The following is a 19,893-nucleotide window of genomic DNA, read 5'->3' as shown; positions in this document are numbered from 1 at the left end:
TGGCCCAAGTGTGCACAAGCACAGCACACCAGCCAGCTGTTTGGTAGCTTCCTGCTGTGCAGTTCTGCCTGTTCCCAGGGTCAGGGGCAGGAATGGGTGCTGCATGGATTCAGATGTCAGGGTCTCAGATGTTCCATCAGGTCTAGGCTCTGGGCAGCCAGGGTCATGGTGTTGCAGGCACCTGTGTAAACATGGTGCAATAATGGCAGGACTTCAGGAATGGAGAGAGACAATGAGTACTGGCCCCCAGGGCAGAACACAGTCTGTTTGCGATCTGGTCTCTAAATGGCGTCATGCCATAGCAGCTTAGGTCACAGAAGTGAAGAGTGCGCACAATGTGTGCTTCCACTCTGGGGAAACATGGCTGCATGAACTCCCAGCACCTCTCCAAACCGGATTCAAAGCCTGTGAGGACTGGAGGGCTCTCCTGCAGCAATGACTGCTGGCATTCTGTGGCCGTAATGAGGACCACTGGAGTCTCTAGCCTAACGTTTTCCTGTCCAAAGAGATCCCCCTGGCTCTAAGCTGATCCTGGCTGAGGAGACAGTGTGGCAGAGGCCAGGTGCCTTGCTCCCCTTCCTGTGTTGCTGTCCTGAGCTTTCATGCTCCACAGGATTTTGCTGCTACCCTGGTGCTCTCCAGTGTACTTCTTCAGTGATTTCAGTCAAAATATAGTTGTTTATTCATTATCTTGGTCCCTGTGTGTGTGTGTGTGTGTGTGTGTGTGTGTGTGTGTGTGAGATGGGGGTGGGGTGCAGGAAATGAATGTCAAGTAATTCTAGTCAGCCATTTTGCTGGCCTGTGTAATTCTCCTTGGATTAGCACACTATTTGGATGCCAGTGATTTTTTTTTTTAAGCAGAGTTGATCTAACATGTTATACTTTCTTCTATGTTGTAATCTCTCTATACATTTGTGTCTCCAGATTATCTTTGACAATAAAGCTCACAGTGGCAAAATCAAAATCTATTTTGACAGTGATGCCAAAATTGAAGAATGTAAAGACTTGAACATATTTGGATCTAGTAAGTATGCTATATACTTGCCCATGGGGATTATAGATGATTTTTAACACTTTATTTTGGGGCTTGGGTATTTAAATGGTTTGTTTGCGTGGTAATAGGAAGAAAACCACGTCTTGAGCATTAGATTCTGTAAAAAATATCCCAAAGCCTTGTATTTTTGTTTAATTCAGCAAATGTTTACTATACACCTCTTAGAAGAGGTAGCATGACTGAGTGGTTAGGAGCTTAGCTCTGGAGCCAGATTGCCTGGGTTTCAGTTCCAGTTCTATTTACTGTGCCTGTGATCTTGGACAGATTACTTAACCTGTCTGTCTCAGTATCTTTCTGTGTAAAATGAGAGTAATAGTATAGGTTGAGCATCCCAAATCGGAAAAATCTGAAATCACAATCCTCTGAAATTTGAGACATTTGAGCACTGACATGACCAAAGCTCAAAGGAAATGCTTATTGGAGCATTTTGGATTCTGAATTTTTGGATTTGGGATGCTCAACCTGTAAGTATGAGGCAAGTATTCCAAAATCAAAAGAAATCTGAGATATTTTTGGTCCCAAATCATTCTGGATAGGGCATACTCAGCCTAAACTTACCTTTCAGGATATTGAATATTAAATGAATTAGTATATAAAGCAAAGTACTGAACACAAGAGTTGGCACATATTAATTGCTAGGCATTATGGGAAAAGGAAGAAAATGTCTGAGTGAGGAAGACTGACATGCTAATAAAATCTGTGATGTGTTATGGAGCGAAATAAGGGTATACATACAAAAAGCATGAGGAGAAAAAAAACAAAGGTTAAGTTTGAGTGGGGCAGAGTGGGAAAAGAAATGATTCTTGGAGAAGATATGCTTTGATCTGAGCCTTGGACAGTGGGGAAGGATCAGGTCCTCCAGAGCCCAGAGAGCAACCGCTGCAAATGCTGAGTCATTTACTCAGTCATCGCTGGGAAAACATCACTTAATCCACATGTTTTAAATGGGCTACTGCTGAGCATGGGGGCTCACACCTGTAATCCCAGCACTTTGGGAGGCCTAGGCAGATGGATCACTTGATGTCAGGAGTTCAAGATCAGCCTGGTCAACATGACAAAACCCTGTCTCTACTAAAATTACAGAAATTAGCCGGGCATGGTGGCACACGCACCTGTAATCCTAGCTACTTGGGAGGCTAAGGCAGGAGAATTGTTTGAACCTGAGAGGCAGAGGCTGCAGTGAGCCGAGATCACACCACTGCACTCCAGCCTGGCCAACAGAGTGAGACTTTGTCTCAAAAATAAGTAAAATAAATTTAAAAAATTAAAATAAAATAAAATATAATGGGCTACCTATGGAACCTGTTCCGTTTGCTCAGTAAAGAATTGGGATGATGTTAATGATGGATGCTCAGTACTTTTTATTTTGCAAATTTTGTTTAAATGACTTTCCTTTTGACCAGGTTATCAGAATGAAAGAAAATGTAAAATACCTGTGGCTCCTGTTTTAGAGTTGTTTTAAATTATATTTGATCTGTCGCCTGCTGCTTTTCAGATGTATGATATGTCCTGATGATTTGAAGTTTTGGTTTCAATAATTTCACCGACTGACTTAAGCCTCCGATTATAGTTTTGGTTTCTGTTAAAAAGTGGTTACTATTCCCCAGCATACACCACTCTCTTACAGACACGCAGAGATCAAGGGCATATTTTCTAATTAGGTCCAAGTATAGGTTGCAGTTTTCTGTGAAAAGAAACTAACCTTTGTCAAATATATGATTTGGAACATCATTATAAAGATCAAAATGATGGAAATTTCCAAACTAGGCAGTCAAATGCATTTCCAGAACAGTGAGTTTTTCACTTCTGCCTACAGCCCTCCTTGCAACATTAGGGGTTTTCCTAGATTGTGCTCAGAAGAGAGTATCTCTAGCCCCCTCCTGTGGCCAATGGGGAGAAACACAAGCCTCCTAGACGATTGGGTAAAAGCTCTTTAAGATTTACATATTCTTCTAGAGCTGTGTCTTAAGAAAGCAGGTTCTATCACTAGGAGAATGTGAATTTAAAATAAGATGATGTGATGTGAAAGCCTTGAAAAAATTATGTTTGGAAACCATCTTAGGAAATGGACTTTTTCCCCTATATGAAGCTGTCTGGTGGATTGAGATTGCCTTGGCTTTGGGGGAAGTGGACAAGGACAAGGGCGACATCTGGTGGGACACTTACACTATTTCTAAAAGTTCAGAGGCTCATTCACACCCACACACTAACCCCCAGGCTCCTCTCTCCTTTGTCATTACCCATATTGAAGCAAATGCAGGTGAATGTCCTTTTTCACATACAAACCTCATGCTGCCTTTTGTGACTCCCAAGTCCCCTTTCTAAATGTGCCATGTCTTCATTTAACTTGGTTTCATAAACACAGGAATTTGGAGATGAGGAGCTTGGGGAGGAATTAGCGGGATTCCTCTTTGGCGGGATTCCCCAATGATGGGTGATACAGATTGTGGTTTTTTTTGAGATGGAGTCTTGCTCTGTCACCCAGGCTGGAGTGCAGTGGCACAATCTCGTCTCACTGCAACCTCCACCTCCTGGGTTCAAGCAATTCTTCTGCCTCAGCCTCCCAAGTAGCTGGGACTACAAGCACACACCACCACATCTGACTATTTTTTGTATTTTTAGTAGAGATGGAGTTTTATCATATTGGCCAGGCTGGTCTCGAACTCCTGACCTTGTGACCCGCCCACCTTGGCCTCCCAAAGCGCTGGGATTACAGGCGTGAGCCACCATGCCCGGCCAAGATGTTCATAAAATACATATTTTTAGCATACCAAACCAGTCTTCTCAGTAATTCAAAGAAAAACAGAATCCTATACTGGATTCTGTTAGGAGGACTGGTTTCTGTTTCTAAGCCTGCTTGTTTTCCCATCTGTAAACAAGGTCCAATACAAGCTGCCTTGGAGATTTGTGTTCTAGTTATATGTCAGAAAGGAAAGTACTAGATGCTGTCCTTGCATTTCATAAGATTTTCAGTTTTATCTTCCCAAGAGCTGCCTATGTTTCCTCTGCTCCATTCCATGGATCCAAGGGAAAAAAAATCTTGCATTATGCTAGAGCTAAGTTGTTTTCTTACCTACCCATTAGATGATACCTCAAGATAACTTTCTTGACTGTAAATGGCTAAAGGTAAATGTAAGTGCTAGGCACTGGGCACTATTCTAACAAGCACTTCACATAGACAGTTCTACCTGGTTCTCAATGACAGCCTCAGGAACGGGTACACTTGCCCTCCCCATTTTGTAGGTGGTACATCTGAAGCTTAGTAAGATGAAATCATTTGCTCAGAGAGTTGCATTTACCACGCTGGCTGTCTGCTCACCACCCACTGTAGGAGCTGCTTTGCCCTCAGACACTCATGCCAGTATCACTCACATCTTTGCATTGTTAAGTCCATAGACAGTCTGGCATTTCTCTTCAAAGCTGTCTCTGCAGAGGTTTCTGTGGAGGACTCTGACCGCAGTCTCTCCTCTGAAGGTCACCTGTCCCTGGTTTTATTTGCTTCTCCTCTGGCCTTTCTGCTCCATCCCATTCCTGAGCTCATCTCCTTTTCTAATTCTCAAACGTCGCTCCCCATCCCTGACCGCTGTCCTTCCCAGTGGTCTCTCTGAGGGGCCATCACTCCCATGGCTTTAACTGCCACTGAATAGTCCTCTCTTGTCATGAATATCCAGAGTAAACTCGGTTTACCCAAGACAGGGAACCAGGAATCATTCTTGGTTGTCCTTCTTCCTTATTCCCCAACTTCAGTTAGAGATCAGGCCATGACTCTCTCCATCTCTTATGATTCTGTGCCCTCTTTTGCTCTGCCCCAACTTAGCTCAGACCATCATGAGTTCTAACTTAGATTATTTAGTGGTCTTATGTTCTGCTCTATTCTCTTCATTTATTTGTAAGTATACTGAAGCATTATACTAGCCACAGGTGCTGTATTCAACACTACTGTCTTAGTCTGTTTTCTGTTACTTATAACAGAATGCCTGAAACTGGCTAATTTATAAAGAAAAGAAATGCATTCTTTCAGTTCTGGAATCTGAGAAGTCTAAAGTCGGAGGACCACTTCTGGTGAGGACCTTCTTGCTGGTTGGGAGTCTCAGTGGAGTCCCAAGGCAGTGCAGGGCATCACATGGTGAGGAGGGGGAGCATACTAGCTCAAGTCTCTCTTCCTCTTCTTATGAAGCCACCAGAGCCATTCCCTTGATAACCCATTAATCTATGAGTGGATTAATCCATTTATGAAGGCAGAGACCTCATGACCCAATCACCTCTTAAAGGCCCACCCTCTCAATCCTGTCATATTGGGGATTAAATTTCAACACGAGTTTTGGAGGAGACAGATAATTCAAACCATAGCAACTACCTGTGGGCCCTGCTTTACAGAGCCTGTCACTTGATGGGGAAGATGGACACTGAATCATAAAATAAGTAACCGCTGTGAGTGTTTGCTCTTGTTATTTTCCTTGGCTGTTTCATGGGCTCTTTGTATATGAACTTGCATAATTTTCACGTTTTCTTTCCCAATTTTCATAATGTTCTTGCCCATTCTACACTGTCTCTGTGCTGTGCTGCCTTTGCAGATGTAATGAAAGGTCAGTGTTTGTTGTGCAGAGGAAAGTAAAGGAGCTCTGGGTATGTGTAGTAACCAAAAACCATGAAAGTATATAGGAGGGGGCTAATAGAGATGAGAATTTAAGGAATTATTTTCTGAGATGGGAGATTTTTCATTTGGAACTTGAGGCTGAAAATAAATAAGCTGAGCTGTGTGTGTGGAGAAGTGCTGTTCCAGGCAGATGGATCAGCATGTGCAAAGTCCCTGAGGCGAGAGCAGGAGAGAAGGAAGACCAGTGTGACTGCAGGGTGGAGAAGGCGGGGGGCAGGCAGGAGAGAGCCGGGCTGGGATCGGAGACACTACTGTGAAGTCTGAGAGAAACTAAGGTTAGATTCATCTCCTTCCCGTACATTCTTCTTGCTGCTGTGTGCTCCAAACCAAAAATCTGATTACCACTCCCCTCCTTGCTTCTGTTCCAAGAAGCAATTTTCTCTCCGTATGGAGAAGGCTTATAAGATTGGCACTATGTCCTGGGAAAGTGCACAGTGAGGTTGAGAAGCAGAAGTGGGGATTCTCAGTGGTGGTGGTTTATTTTGTTTGATCTCTTATTAATGGTGAACTGGATATCTCTGCTTTTATGTGAAAGAACTCAGAGTATGTCAGCAGTTTTGCCTTTTTTTGAATGGAGCCCAAATGGATCACTTTCCGTTGAATTCTATTCTACAGTAAATATTTATATATCAATTTGAGTGCATTTATTAGCAGCTCACTTTTTTTTTTTTTTTGAGACGGAGTCTCGCTCTGTCACCCGGGCTGGAGTGCAGTGGTACGATCTCAGCTCACTGCAAACTCTGACTCCCAGGTTCACGCCATTCTCCTGCCTTGGCCTCTTGAGTAGCTGGGACTACAGGCACCCACCACCATGCCCGGCTAATTTTTTTTGTATTTTTAGTAGAGACGGGGTTTCACTGTGTTAGCCAGGATGGTCTTGATCTCCTGACCTCATGATCCACCCACCTCGGCCTCCCAAAGTGCTGGGATTACAGGTGTGAGCCACCGCGCCTGGCCCAGCTCACATGTTTTTAAATGTATAGCTTTATATCAGGGAATGTTTTGCCTTATATATGTACTTCTGAATGAATGCAGTGTGATTTGTTTCTGATATTTACCATTTTGTTTTAACAATAGACAAAACATTTATTGTTTGAACTTCTTCTCACACTGCCATTTTGTTTGGAAATTATTCTCTGGTAAGGTGTGTTTAACATTTGAATTCTGTTTTTATTCCTCAGCTCAGAAAAACACTCAGTATGTCCTGGTGTTTGATGCGTTTGTCATTGTGATTTGCTTGGCATCTCTTATTCTGTGTACAAGATCCATTGTTCTTGCTCTAAGGTTACGGAAGGTAAGAGCGTGTTCACATTCTCTTCCTGCCCTCTTGGCCTGCACCCTCAGTTTGCTCAAGCAGTGGACCACCGATGTTGTGCCACCTGCCTTTTCTGGAGACTTTTGACTAAATTAGATTCCTCTGAGTAGTTGCCCCCTGTGAGGCATTCATCAGCCTGAGGTGTAGGAAGTGAGTAAAGGCTCTGAGTATGTCAGGTGGCATCAGATAATTATCCTGCTTAAAACTGAGCTGATATGTACAGACACACAGTGGTGAACTCTCAGGCTTTTGAATGTTTCCAGAATAACGAGGCCCTCTTCAATTCAGGAGTGATCTGAAGAACAGAGTAATAGCATGTGTGGGTTTCATCTTTTGTCTTCAAATCAGAGTTCATTTTGACAGGGAGGCATGGTAAATGGATTATAATGAAGCATAAAATACTTTATTCTGTTTTTCAAATAGTTTTAAAATTCTCCCTTGAGTTTCATTTTGCCTTTTTACCCTCAGGGCTCTTATGAATATATACTTCTGCTCCCCACATATCTTATTCTGACTGTGGCATGTGTACAAATGCACACTGGGGTCGGGGAAATCGGAAGTCCACAGAGTACCATTTGTGGAGCAGGGATGTAGTCTGCATTTGATTTTGCCTAATCCTGACCTTTGTCAATGTCCTTTGTAAATATCCACCTCTCTTGCATGCTCCCCGATCTCCTTGATATTATGAATGCAAAGTTAAGGTCCTGTCCCTGCCAAGGTGATGGGGCTCATATTTGAGCACGCACTCTGGAGCCGGCCTGCCTGGACACGGATCCTGGCTTAGCCTCTCGGTGCCTCAGTTCCCTTCTCTGGGTGATAGACCTGCTAGTACCTGGTTCATTGGGTTGTCATCGGAATGGATGTGTTGGTAATATGAAAAGTATTTGGAACATACTGTATGTTAGCTATGACAAGAGCCTGCTGGAGTTACCGTGTACGTATTTCATATTTGAGGTAACTTCACAGACAATTGAATGCTTACTCAGATTACGGGGGAAAGTGTGTGCTATAACCTCCACTTTCGAGGTGGATCTGGCAAGTTGGAAAGGCAATGACATGTCCTTTTACAGGTGAGAGCACTGTTTTGCACTTGCCTTCTCCTTCCAGAAGGCAGTGTGGTTTATAAGAAACACTTCTTTAAATGTTTGCCTTAGAGATTTCTAAATTTCTTCCTGGAGAAGTACAAGCGGCCTGTGTGTGACACTGACCAATGGAAGTTCATCAACGGCTGGTATGTCCTGGTGATTATCAGCGACCTAATGACAATCATTGGCTCCATATTAAAAATGGAAATCAAAGCAAAGGTGAGGGAAGCCCATTTAAAGTCTCTGTTCTTCATCTTCTCCTGGACGGCCACAAGCATCTTAAGACATATGATCCTTTGGAGACAACTTTGATTCTCGTGTCTTCCCTTTTCTCACAATGGCACAAGTGAGGCCTCCCCTGACTTGGTTCCTCGTGAAGGAAAAGTAAGGAAGCCAGTGTTCCATGGAACGAAACTTGGCAACAGCTCCAGAATAATGACAAAGCTTGAGAAGATTGATTATTTGGGCCTCATTTTTCTTTTTAAGTTGCAAAAGGAGCAGCTTATCCATAAACCAGTCCTTTCCCTGAACCTGCATGTCAAGAGCTTGTGGGGAGGATCTGTGACCATTGGGTGCTCTGACAGATGGGGTGAGGGCAGGAATGTCAGACTGCCTGCTAAAGCCTGACCCTTTGTGTAACTTAGTTGATTTGATCTCCTACCTAAGCCTCAACTGCTCCTTCACCACACTGTTCTCCTGTCCACTCTCTGCTGTTGGTCAGAGGTCCCACCAGCCATACCTCCTAACCCTAACACGCCTACTCCTCCCCTATCCTGGCTCCCTCTGGCTTTCTTCAGGCTTTTTCTTCTCTGGTCAACTGTGACAGCAGTCTCCTCACCAGCTTTCCCATCTTCTGCTTCATACCTCTGAGATCCATTCACACAGCTGTCAGAGGGACTTTTCTGAAAGTGTCTATCCGGCTGTTACCATCCTTTCTACTTCTTGGGGCCTACTTTGGGATGAAGCAGCTTCCCTTGGCAGCATGGCCTCTGGGGTCGTCATCATCCAGCTCTGCCTCTTGCTCCTGCCCCTGCTCTGACCCTGCCCCTCTAGGATGTCTTGTCAGCTTTGTACCTTTGTTCAGCCTTTGTCCACTTATCTGTGGCGCTTCCTCCCAGCCTGTCCTGCAGGCCCGTCTTTGCTCTGGGGTCGTGTCTGTGGTGTCCCTCTGTGATGAGCTAGGCATTGTGTCTTTCACTGCATTTAGCATATTGTATGAGAATCATGTTTGTGTGTTTGTCTTTTCAACTAGCCCTAGAATTTCCTGAGAGCTGGAGCTGTGTTAGCAAATCATGTGGGAGTTTTCTTTCAAAAGCGGCTGAATTGTATTGTTTGGTACTTAACAAACACCATTAATTTATATCCTCGAATGCCTAGGTCAGTGATAAATGCAATTTCTATTTGAGAGTATTATTTGGAAAAAAATTGAGTTCAACCTAAATGTAATTTCTATTTGAGTGTATTATTTGGAAAAAAAATTAGTTCAACCAGTTGAAATACTAAAAGAAAACGAGAAACACATTTGGAATTATATCTGTTTTCTTTTTTTCTTTAAAAAAACCTCTCACTATCACCTATAGGAAGGCAGATAGTTCTTTTTTTATTAATTGGTTTAATGTAAGGTTAATAAGCTAAGTGGAGTCAAATATTTTACTCATTTCTCTCTCTCTCTTTTTTCATTCCTTAGAATCTCACAAACTATGATCTGTGCAGCATTTTGCTTGGGACCTCTACGCTCTTGGTTTGGGTTGGAGTCATCAGATACCTGGGTTATTTCCAGGCGTATAATGTAAGAATGTGGCACTGGGTAGTGCCACTGCAGTTGAGACTCATTTATACTTTGGGTTCTAATAGCTACGTTTTCATTTCACCCATTCTGTTCATTCTTTTTTTCAGGTGCTGATTTTAACAATGCAGGCCTCACTGCCAAAAGTTCTTCGGTTTTGTGCTTGTGCTGGTATGATTTATCTGGGTTACACATTCTGTGGCTGGATTGTCTTAGGACCATACCATGACAAGGTGTGTAGCACACATTCCTCCTTCTGCACATGGGGCACGTGGGACCCGTGAACATGGGTTTCTAGCATTTACTTGCTTCCTGGTCTTCTCTAGCACGTACCCTTGACATCAGTAAGCATGTATCTTTGTATCCATTTTCTTTTTCCTTTTTTCCTTTTCAGGATATAGAAGTGACTATGGGATATTGAAACAAGAACTGTACAAGACTAGAAAGCATGTATTATAGTTGTCTGGGACTGGCTTAAGGGGTCACATGGTTACCCGGTGATCATCAAATGGGAAATGTTTGGACATGAGATCACTATATTAAAAATGAAAATTAGGAAAATTATTATAAAAAATTTCCAATTTAAAGTATTATGTTTTTCGTCCAAGTTACTTGAGAAGAATGAAGATGGGCAGAGACTGCCTAAAACGACCATAATAGGTTTATGATAGAAATGGTGACACGTCTTGTCTCTGCAGATGGTTTTGATTATAGCATCATCTTTGTGCCTTATTAAAGATCAGTATCTGAATTCTAAACTATTACCAAACTTCAGTTAGCATTATGATCTCAGGGACATCAAAGTTGTGCTAGGATGTTTTTGTTATAAAATCATGCATTTGATTAGTAGATGCATCAGGAAATGAAACTAGGTAAGCCTTGTTTTTAACCCAGAGAAGTAAAAGGAGTTATTTTATCTTATGGCTTTTCCTCCATTGGGCCTGTGGCAGTTGAAACAACAGAAACAACAAAAATAGCAGCAGCTAACACTTACTGCTTGTGTGTTAGACACTCTGCTGGGTATTTCAGTGCTCTTTCTTATTTACTCCCCACAACCACCCAGGGTACTGTTAGCCTCACTTAGGTGCTCTGCAAGGAGAAAAGAGGTTAAAAATGGTAAGCATTCCTTCCAAGTTTGTATACCAGTTCAGCCTTAAATTTTGACCTTGTTAGTTGCATTAACCAAAAAATGTGATCAAATCTGGTTTACAAACTGTTATACATGAATCTTAAACCTCTGTGCTGTCCTACGAGAATAACACCGAGTAACCTGGCACACTCAGACTTTCTCCTTTTTAGGTGTCACATTTAATATGTCTAGAGAGAATTACTGTTTTTCCTATTTGAGATAATATATAATTAACAAAGTGACAACCTCTGGGTTGGTAGTAAATCTTGATAATATTGCTCTTCAAATTTTCTGTCACTGCTTTAAAGGTGACTCATAAGAAAAAATTATTCTTTGTTATGATCTCTCTGATTTGGAGAACTTACTGTCTTAGAGCCTGGAAAAATGTATTTTTCTTCCTTGCTTTATGCTCTGAAAGCTTTTCCACATCTCTGTCACTAGAGGGCAGTGTTGCACTGTGTGGAATAAATACTGTGCCTGAGGATTCAGCTTTAATTCACTGACCCCAAGGTCACTGGACAAGTGGTCCCATCTCTTTTGCACCCCACCCCCGTCTCCCCTACCTCATCATTATTCTGGAAGGTGCTCAGATAAGGTTGCTTGAATTTTACTAGATGGCTACCATTCTCAACTGCTGTCTGCTAGGCATGGTGCCCAAGATTCTTTATCTCCCTTGCTGTGTTAACCCTTCCCTTCCCTTCTCTGTGAAGAAATCCAATTGTCCTTTTACAGAGAATAGGCACCTTCATATAGTAAATAATATTCCTGAGATTACCCAGCTAGAAAGTGGCAGAGGTAGGATTCAAACCCAGGTCAGCCTGACTCCGGTACCTGTGCTTTGACCCATACCCTGTAGGGCTTTTCTTGGTGTTATCTAAAACAGATCATTGCAAGAGAGCATATAGTCTGACAAGAAACAGTCTTGTACTTGGAGATCAACTGTGAGAGGACAGCCATGTAATTGGTCTCATTCTCTCAATGGTGTCAAGGTCACCTCATGGAAAATGAGGTTATTTGTTTTGTGAGCCTGACTGCATTTCCATATGTTCAATTTGTCCTTTCAAAGGATCCAGGTGAAACTGGGATGCTCTGAGCCAGCACTGTCCAAGAAAAATACAATTTGGGCTACAATTGAGAACCTTGCCTATACTGTAAAATTTTCTAGTAGCCACATTAAGAAATACAAACCAGATGAAATTAATTTTAATTATGTATTTTAAGCCTAATATACCCAAAATATTATTTCAGCATGTATTCAGTATAAAATATTGAAATATTTTACATTCCTTCATACTAGTCTTTTTGATGTGGTGGATATTTTGTCCACACAGCACATCTCAATTTGGACTAGCTACCTGTTGGATGCTGGCTATTCACACATTCCTGGTGACTACCATTATGGACACTGCAGCTCTAGACTTATGTCTTTCACTTAATATCAGCTTTCCCTTTATACCCCTGGAGGAGGGGAGGGATAAGGGATGTCTATAGGGTTGCTCGCAGGTTATGGCATCTCTCACCAGGCTGATATATTGGGGAAATGCACAGCTGAGTTAATTCACTGAATTGTACAAGTCAGTTGGGGAAGAGAACATCAGTCTGGTTTTGGAATTTTGTCCTTTTCTTCCCCATATTGCTACCTCTTTGAATCTGAAGTTAGAATATTTTATTGCCCCTTGCATCCTTTCCCCTAAATTAATCCAAGCTGTCAGCAAGTTCAGGTTCTGCCAGTATCTGAATCAGAGGACTTTCAGGTTACCCGAAGCCTTGAAAAGCTAAGCATTCAAAGCGGGCATTTTTGTAGGATTTTTAGAATCACAGCAACCTTGATTGTGAAAGCTAATTCTTTCTTTAAAACAAAACAACTGAAAAGGAGACATCAGGAAAACCATTTGACTGATAACTGGGGTCCCATAACACTTCAGCTTCCTGTCTTCCTGTTAGGCATCTGATTTCAGGGGCTCAATGGAAAGGGAGTCAAGATGCAAAAAGGATCCTGCTGATGTGTGTTCCCGGCACTAATGGACTTTGGCGCAATGCCCTTTCAAAATGCCTGGGCACAGAGGGCGAGAGACTGTTGATGTTCTTCCAAACCTCATCTTGAATTATTAAACATTACTCTAATGTGGCTTTTACATTTCCAGAGGGCTTTTTTTTTTTTCTGTGAGGAATAAATCATAGCCTTGCGATGTCCCCGTTTTACAAATGAGAAGACCAAGGCTTGAAAAGTTATTGGACTTCGCTGATGCATGGGTCAAAGTTCAGCAGACTCTGCATTACATTTTCCTCCTCCCAAGGCCTCTGGTTTTAGCCACGTACCTCTCAGCTAAAACATTTTGCCTAAAGTTTGCATGAGATTCTTGGCACCAGCTCTTAAAGCAAATATTTATGTTGTTCTCTGACATAAGCCATTGCAGGTTATGGTTTCATTGAAATGAAAGGTTTCTGGCCCAACTGCAAACTTATCATTTGTGAAATGAATGGTTGGGTTGTCACTGTGGGGCCAGAGAACCTATGGGGACTCTTTATGGAAATACCCATTTAATATGTATTAAATGTCTACTGTGCACCCAACATTGCTAGGTTCTTACAGACCAAGTTCTTGGAGGGGAGGAACTATGGTTTGTTCCTCTTTACATTCCCAGTGTCCAGCACAGCACATAGACCATGGTAGGCGCCCAGAAAGTTTGTTGAACGAACAAGAAGCAGAGAGAGAGTAGTACCTGCTTTCCAGGGGCTTATGATTGCTCAAGATCCAAAGGAATGCCCTACAAATGTGGTCCTTCTAGACTGGAAGCACATTAGGACCTTGAGTATTTTTAAGCTCACTTTTACTATGAATTTGGCCACTGAAACAGACTCTGGTTCACAGCCACTTCTTGTACAAAATGGCAGGGTGTTACCAAACACCTAAAATTGACTGGGTCTCTGTTTTAACTCTTTGGTGTGTTCAAATAATTCTCATGTTCACAAGAGGAGGGGGTGGTAAAATAATGTTAATGTTGAGACAGATATTGTATGTAGCCTGATAAGTGACTAAACAGAAAATTAAGAAACGAATGTGACATGTACTGATCAACTAGCTATTTGCAGTTGAAACCTGAAGTGTGGACAGTTGTGCTTGGACTTAGAGGTTCTTGAAACTAGAGAAAGGAATTCACTGGATTCCAAAAGAAACTGAGAAATATGAATTATTAATGGTGCTGTCAGAGTTGTAATTGACATCTATAGAAACCAACTTTAATGTAAGTGTTTTCAGCTTTAACTTCAATGTTTTAAGGCTAGTGTTGGGTTTAGAAAATATTTACTCTGGCAACCGCCTGTTTTACTGTTAAATAATCTACATATTGTTAAGTGATCTGTTCATTTGGATATTTCTTCTAGGTCTTTTTGGAGAAGGACTTTAGTTCATCAGAGTTTTTGCTGATGCAGCAAAGCCATGGGTGGGATCCTTGTTTGGGGTGCATTTGTAGACCTTCCCCCTTGGCCACCAACTTTACCTTGCCTGGTCCAGCCATGTGGCTGGAAAGTAAGGCATGGTGTTTGTATCTAGTTGGAGCGTGTGTGTAAAAACAATTAGAAGACCATAGTTCATTCTGTGATTCTTACCGATATGGAGTGCAGAGAAAGGACTAGAGCTGCCAGGGCACTCGGTCTTGAAGTACACTCTGAAATAACCCTTGAACGTTGGTTTAATTGGACGCAGAGAAGAGAAAGAATATAGCAGGTGAGGAGAATAAATTCCATGAGGGAAAAATGTAGGGATGGGCCTGGTGTTGGAGGAGAAGATAAGCACAGCATGTTAATACTGTCAAGGAGGAGATGTAATGAGACCACATGAAGGAGGAACTTATCACAACCTTCTTGGTTTAGATTTTTATTTTGCATTCAAACTTTGTATAATCTCACAAGGGAGAAATGACCTGAAAGCTTTCTTCTTAAAGTATAGGTTTTATTGCAGCTTTGACTGGGGAGGGTGAAGAGATTGGAGTAAAAGAGACTTCCTTGGAAGTTTCTGTAATAATTCAGAAATTCGTGTTGACATCACAGTAGAGTAGAAAGGATGAATCGGACAAACGTGATAGGAACAGACAGGCCTTAGAAGACTGAAAATGGGGAAGAGTAATCAGTTCAACACAGAGTTTTAAGGACTTAATTATTTCAGAGTAAATGTTTCTTTGGCAGGAGATTGGAATCACTGACAGAAATAGGGCAATTTAGAAAAAAAGCTCATTTTTTCTGGTTAGGGTGGTAGAAAGTTTTGTTTTGTTGGCATTTTCAAGGAATGGTCTGTTATATAACAAATGCCAGCTGGGCACAGTGGCTCATGCCTGTAATCCAAGCACTTTGGGAGGCTGAGGTGGGCGGATCACCTGAGGAGTTCAAGACCAGCCTGGCCAACATGGTGAAACACCATCTCTACAAAAAATAAAAAAATTAGCCAGGCTTGGTGGCAGGCACCTGTAATCCCATCTATTTGGGAGGCTGAGGCATGAGAATTGCTTGAACACTGGAGGCAGAGGTTGCAGTGAACTGGGATTGCAACTGCCTTCCAGCCTGGGTGGCAGAGTAAGACTCTGTCACAAACAAACAAACAAACAAAACCTACAAATGCTCTCTAAGTGTAGAAAACATAAGAAGATGCTTATGTTAATCAGGAGAAAAACCAGGATCTAAACTTGTTAGATCCTGGTTTTAGATATGTAAAAACTACATAGGGAGAAACTGTGGGAATTGTTAAGAGATTAACTTTGAGAGTATGGAGGGGTGTGTGTGTGTGTGTGTCTGTGTGTTTTAAAGAGACATGGTCTTGCTCTGTCCCCCAGGCTGCAGTGCAGTGGCAGAACCTTGGCTCACTGCACCCTGAACCTCCTGGACTCAAGAGATTCTCCCACCCCAGCCTCCTGAATAGCTGGGACTACAGGCGCACCACCATGCCCAGATAATTTCTGTATTTTTTGTAGAGATGGGGTCTTGTAATCTTTCCCAGATTGGTCGCAAACTCCTGGGCTCAAGTGATCCTCCAACCTTGGCCTCCCAAAGTGCTGGGATTATAAGCATGAACCACTGTACCTGGCCCAGAGGGGGTTTTTGAATAATGTTTTCCTACTTCTCATGGTGTTCTAGCATCTTAATATAAGTAAGTTACCACTATTACTAATGACAAAAACAATGTTAACAAAACAAGCTAACTAGATACCCTCTGCTTTTTAAAATACTCTATTTCAGAAACTAATTTTTATCCCCCCCTACAGTTTGAAAATCTGAACACAGTGGCTGAGTGTCTGTTTTCTCTGGTCAACGGTGATGACATGTTTGCAACCTTTGCCCAAATCCAGCAGAAGAGCATCTTGGTGTGGCTGTTCAGTCGTCTGTATTTATATTCCTTCATCAGCCTTTTCATATATATGATTCTCAGCCTTTTTATTGCACTTATTACAGATTCTTATGACACCATTAAGGTAAGTAATTATCAATATTTGCAGCCAAAAAATCACTGCAAATTCTGTATAGATTATAGGAAAATACCACATTTTAAAAACTTAAAATATTGCAGTTCAGATTTTGAGGTTTTGTGGACAAACTTTTTAGACACTGGAGATGAGTTTTAGGACATTGTCCCTGTTACCCACAGCAGGGTGGATCGGTTTGGAGGGGTGGTGGGAAAGGAAAGGGAAATGGGGTCAGGATGGGTTGAATGGGGTAAGTCAGGTAGTCGGGCTGCTGGTCTTAGCCCTGATGGATTACACCTGCCAGTGTGGCTGCCTGGAATTTAGGATTGAGTGATAAGTTTCAGGGATGAGAGGTGACCGGCATCCTGACAACTCTCAGATATTGCTACAACTCACACTGGATAATACAGCTACTGGCATGGTGCAGGCTTCCTTTAAATTATGAAAACTAAGGCTTTTGTGACTGTTCAGCTTCCTACTTTCTTAAGCTACCTGATGGATTCTGTATCCTTTCAAACTGGGCCCATTTAACTGATTTGTGACTTGAAGGAAGTTCACTTCCTTCTTCACAGCAGATGGTCATGCTTAGAAAATCCTGCTTCAGGGTCAGTGACTGAAAAGCCAGGGGTGCCATGCCAGTGCCTTTGTCAGGGCTGTTTTCTGCTTAACTGCTTTCTCAGAATAATGCAGAAGAAAGCCAGTCCATTACCTTTTGAGCGTGTGGGGAGATAAGTAAGTGTTCAGGTGGGAATGGTAGTTGGCTCTCACATCAGGGCTTGCATGGAGAAGGAAGAGGTGCACACTCCTGCCACAGAGGTTCATGTCTTTGATGTGGCAGTGTCCCTGCATGGTGGGAGCCAAGCCTCAGTGTTAAAGTGAGTTGTCTCATTAAGCATGAAGGGAGGGAGTCTTTGTGTCTGCTTCGAAAAAATCTGTCTTCTGTTCCACTAGGTGACCAACTTCCATAAAAGTAGAGGAAATAATGATTACTTCCCAAGCAGAGTCTACATTGCCAATGTGTGTGTGGAGTGGGAGGTCTTATCTAGTCTTACTGTTAGCATTAAAGATTTAGACTTTTTTTTTTTAAGAGAGAGGGTCTTGCTCTGTTGCCCAGGCTAGAGGACAGTGGTATGATCCTACCTCATTATAGCCTCCAAGTCCTGGGCTCAGTCGATCCTCCTGCCTCAGCCTCCAGAGTAGCTGGGACTACAGGTGCACACCACCATGGCCAGATAATTTTTGTATTTTTTGTAGAGATGGGGTCTCACCATCTTGCCCAGGCTGGTCTCAAACTCCTGGTCTCAAGTGATCCTCCTTGGTCTCCCAAAGTGCTGGGATTACAGGCATGAGCCATCGTACCCAGACTAAACATTTGACTTTTGATTATTTCCTTCATTACCATTTTTTTTTGACAAACCTCTCCCTGGCTCTCCTCTGCTTTCTTTCTGAAGTTTTTCTTTGGATTGTTCTCTGTTCCCACAGTGGCCCTGGCTTGGTGTTCTGGGACTGACAGATTGATTCTTCATTGTTAACATCAGTTCTTGGATCTGAGCTAGCAATGTGGGAGAGTTTTATTTTAGCAAAGGTGGACTTGGTTTGTTGACAAAAGAGCAATTTCTCATGCTTTATAAATAAGGTAACAACATTGTATACTTTCTAAAGAAATTCCAACAGAATGGGTTTCCTGAAACGGATTTGCAGGAATTCCTGAAGGAATGCAGTAGCAAAGAAGAGTATCAGAAAGAGTCCTCAGCCTTCCTGTCCTGCATCTGCTGTCGGAGGAGGTCAGTATCATGTTTATTCGCCATGTTCCTGAGATGGGTTGCTCTGTTGCCTTAAGGAAGAGCCCCTCCAAGATTACCATTACATTCAGAGATCAGCTTATCGTGGGAAATAATTCACCTTTCTTTTCTTTCCTCCCACTGAAATTGGCTTTAGAAATGAATTATTTCTTCTAAAACAGGGTTATGTAGAAAGCTACATGACATGATTAGAATATCTTAGGAATACTATGAAACTCTTAAGAGAAGGCATAAATTATGTCCTTAAAGTCAAGAGGCTGAACTCTTAAGTGGACCAAGTAAGAGGTCAAAGCTCTTATTTTTAGAGGTGGAACTCTGGGAATGTCAGAGTCGTTTTCCCTTTTCACAGTATGTGGTACAAGCAACCTTTCTTGATCAGAGCAGGAAACCTCTTTGCGAGGAGGCTGTCCAAGTGCTTGCTTAGCAGTAAAACACCAGTAGCTCTTCCTTGCCCCGCTGTGCTTTGCCTGCTGTTCGTCAGGACATGTAGGGAAACGGTCTAGACTTCAGTGGACAAAGCATATTACATAGTGATTTGTGGACTAGAATGGGGTCATGTGAAGACAAATTTTTTTTAATGTGCCTGTGTTTGCTTTCATCTGAAGTCAGGGGTGCCAGTTTGTAACTAAAAGTATACTCTACACATGTTTTTTTCTTTTTGGAAGGACTCTCTAACCCAAATTCCTGAAGGAAGCTAGGAGAACATAATTGCTATTTAAAACCACAGGATGCATTTTTCTGTTAATCAATTCATACAGTATCTTGGGACTTACAATGATATGATTGAGCAGATCCAGAGAATGTCTGGTAAATAGAAAATGAGATCTGAGAAGAGTTGTTTTCAGAATCACACCTTTTTTTCTCAGAGCATTAAATTGTCGCTTTGAAAGCTGGGATAAAGGAAATTAATTTTCTTAATAGGCAGCTGCCTCCTAAGAGGCACCATGTATAAGGAAAGTCTCTCAAAATCTCTTTTTTACTATAAGGGGGAAAAACTTCATTGGAAAATGTAGTCATGAATTCTAAAAAGTAAATGATAGGTCTTTGGTGTTTGGACCTTGGTTTGTGCCACACAAAGTCCTGGGAGGTTGTTAAATGTTTTGTCATGCAGCCCTATGGAACAAGTGAAAGATTTAAGGCGTGGACCCCAAGATGTTTGGGTAAGATTGAGTGTGAGTGGTGAGACGCAAGGAGCAACAGCAGCAGACTGTTTGCCCTAAGGTATGCTGAGGGTTGTTGAGAAGATGCATGGTGAGACGGAGGGTCTGCCCCTCATGAAGAGTGAAAGAATTCGAGGGAACAAGAGAATCCACCAAGGAGATCAACTAAAGAACTAGGATGATGAAAGTTTTGAAAAAGAGGATATCAAAAAATAAAGACAGGTAGCTGTAACTATGTTTGGCCAAACGATGGTCCCGAGTGAAGTCAGCTATGGCAATTTCAGTGGAATCATCAGACCAAAGCCTAGATCCCAGGGTGCTCGTATGGAGCCTGCAGAGTGAATGAAGGGCCTAGGCCCTGATGGAAGGAAATGGATTGTAATGGGGCCTTAAGAACAAGTGATGGCTTTGACTCCATCTAAAATTAAGTGTACCTTGGTGTGTTTAAAAGC

General features: G+C 42.2%; 1 protein-coding gene across 8 annotated transcripts in view; it reads left to right on the top strand.

Annotated features, from left to right (window-relative positions):
* The window catches only part of MCOLN2 (mucolipin 2), a 72,529-nt gene that overhangs the window by 50,284 nt on the left and 2,352 nt on the right, over positions 1-19,893 (top strand). For 5 of the 8 annotated variants that reach the window (XM_003892130.5, XM_021943437.2, XM_009212006.3 and 2 more), the window contains 7 exons: positions 925-1,024; positions 6,893-7,005; positions 8,181-8,330; positions 9,799-9,900; positions 10,008-10,130; positions 16,282-16,488; positions 18,142-18,263. In XM_003892130.5, coding sequence (XP_003892179.1) covers positions 925-1,024; positions 6,893-7,005; positions 8,181-8,330; positions 9,799-9,900; positions 10,008-10,130; positions 16,282-16,488; positions 18,142-18,263 — 917 coding nt within the window. Of the gene's footprint in view, positions 1-924; positions 1,025-6,892; positions 7,006-8,180; positions 8,331-9,798; positions 9,901-10,007; positions 10,131-10,291; positions 15,433-16,281; positions 16,489-18,141; positions 18,264-19,893 lie in introns of those variants that run through there. The other 3 variants (XM_009212019.4, XM_021943454.2, XM_021943447.2) reach the window with 2 other exon arrangements.

Source organism: Papio anubis, chromosome 1, assembly GCF_008728515.1.
Source record: "Papio anubis isolate 15944 chromosome 1, Panubis1.0, whole genome shotgun sequence".
NCBI classification, from domain to species: Eukaryota; Metazoa; Chordata; class Mammalia; order Primates; family Cercopithecidae; genus Papio; species Papio anubis.
Note: the sequence above shows the minus strand (reverse complement) of the source record. Positions and strands in the feature narration are given on the sequence as shown.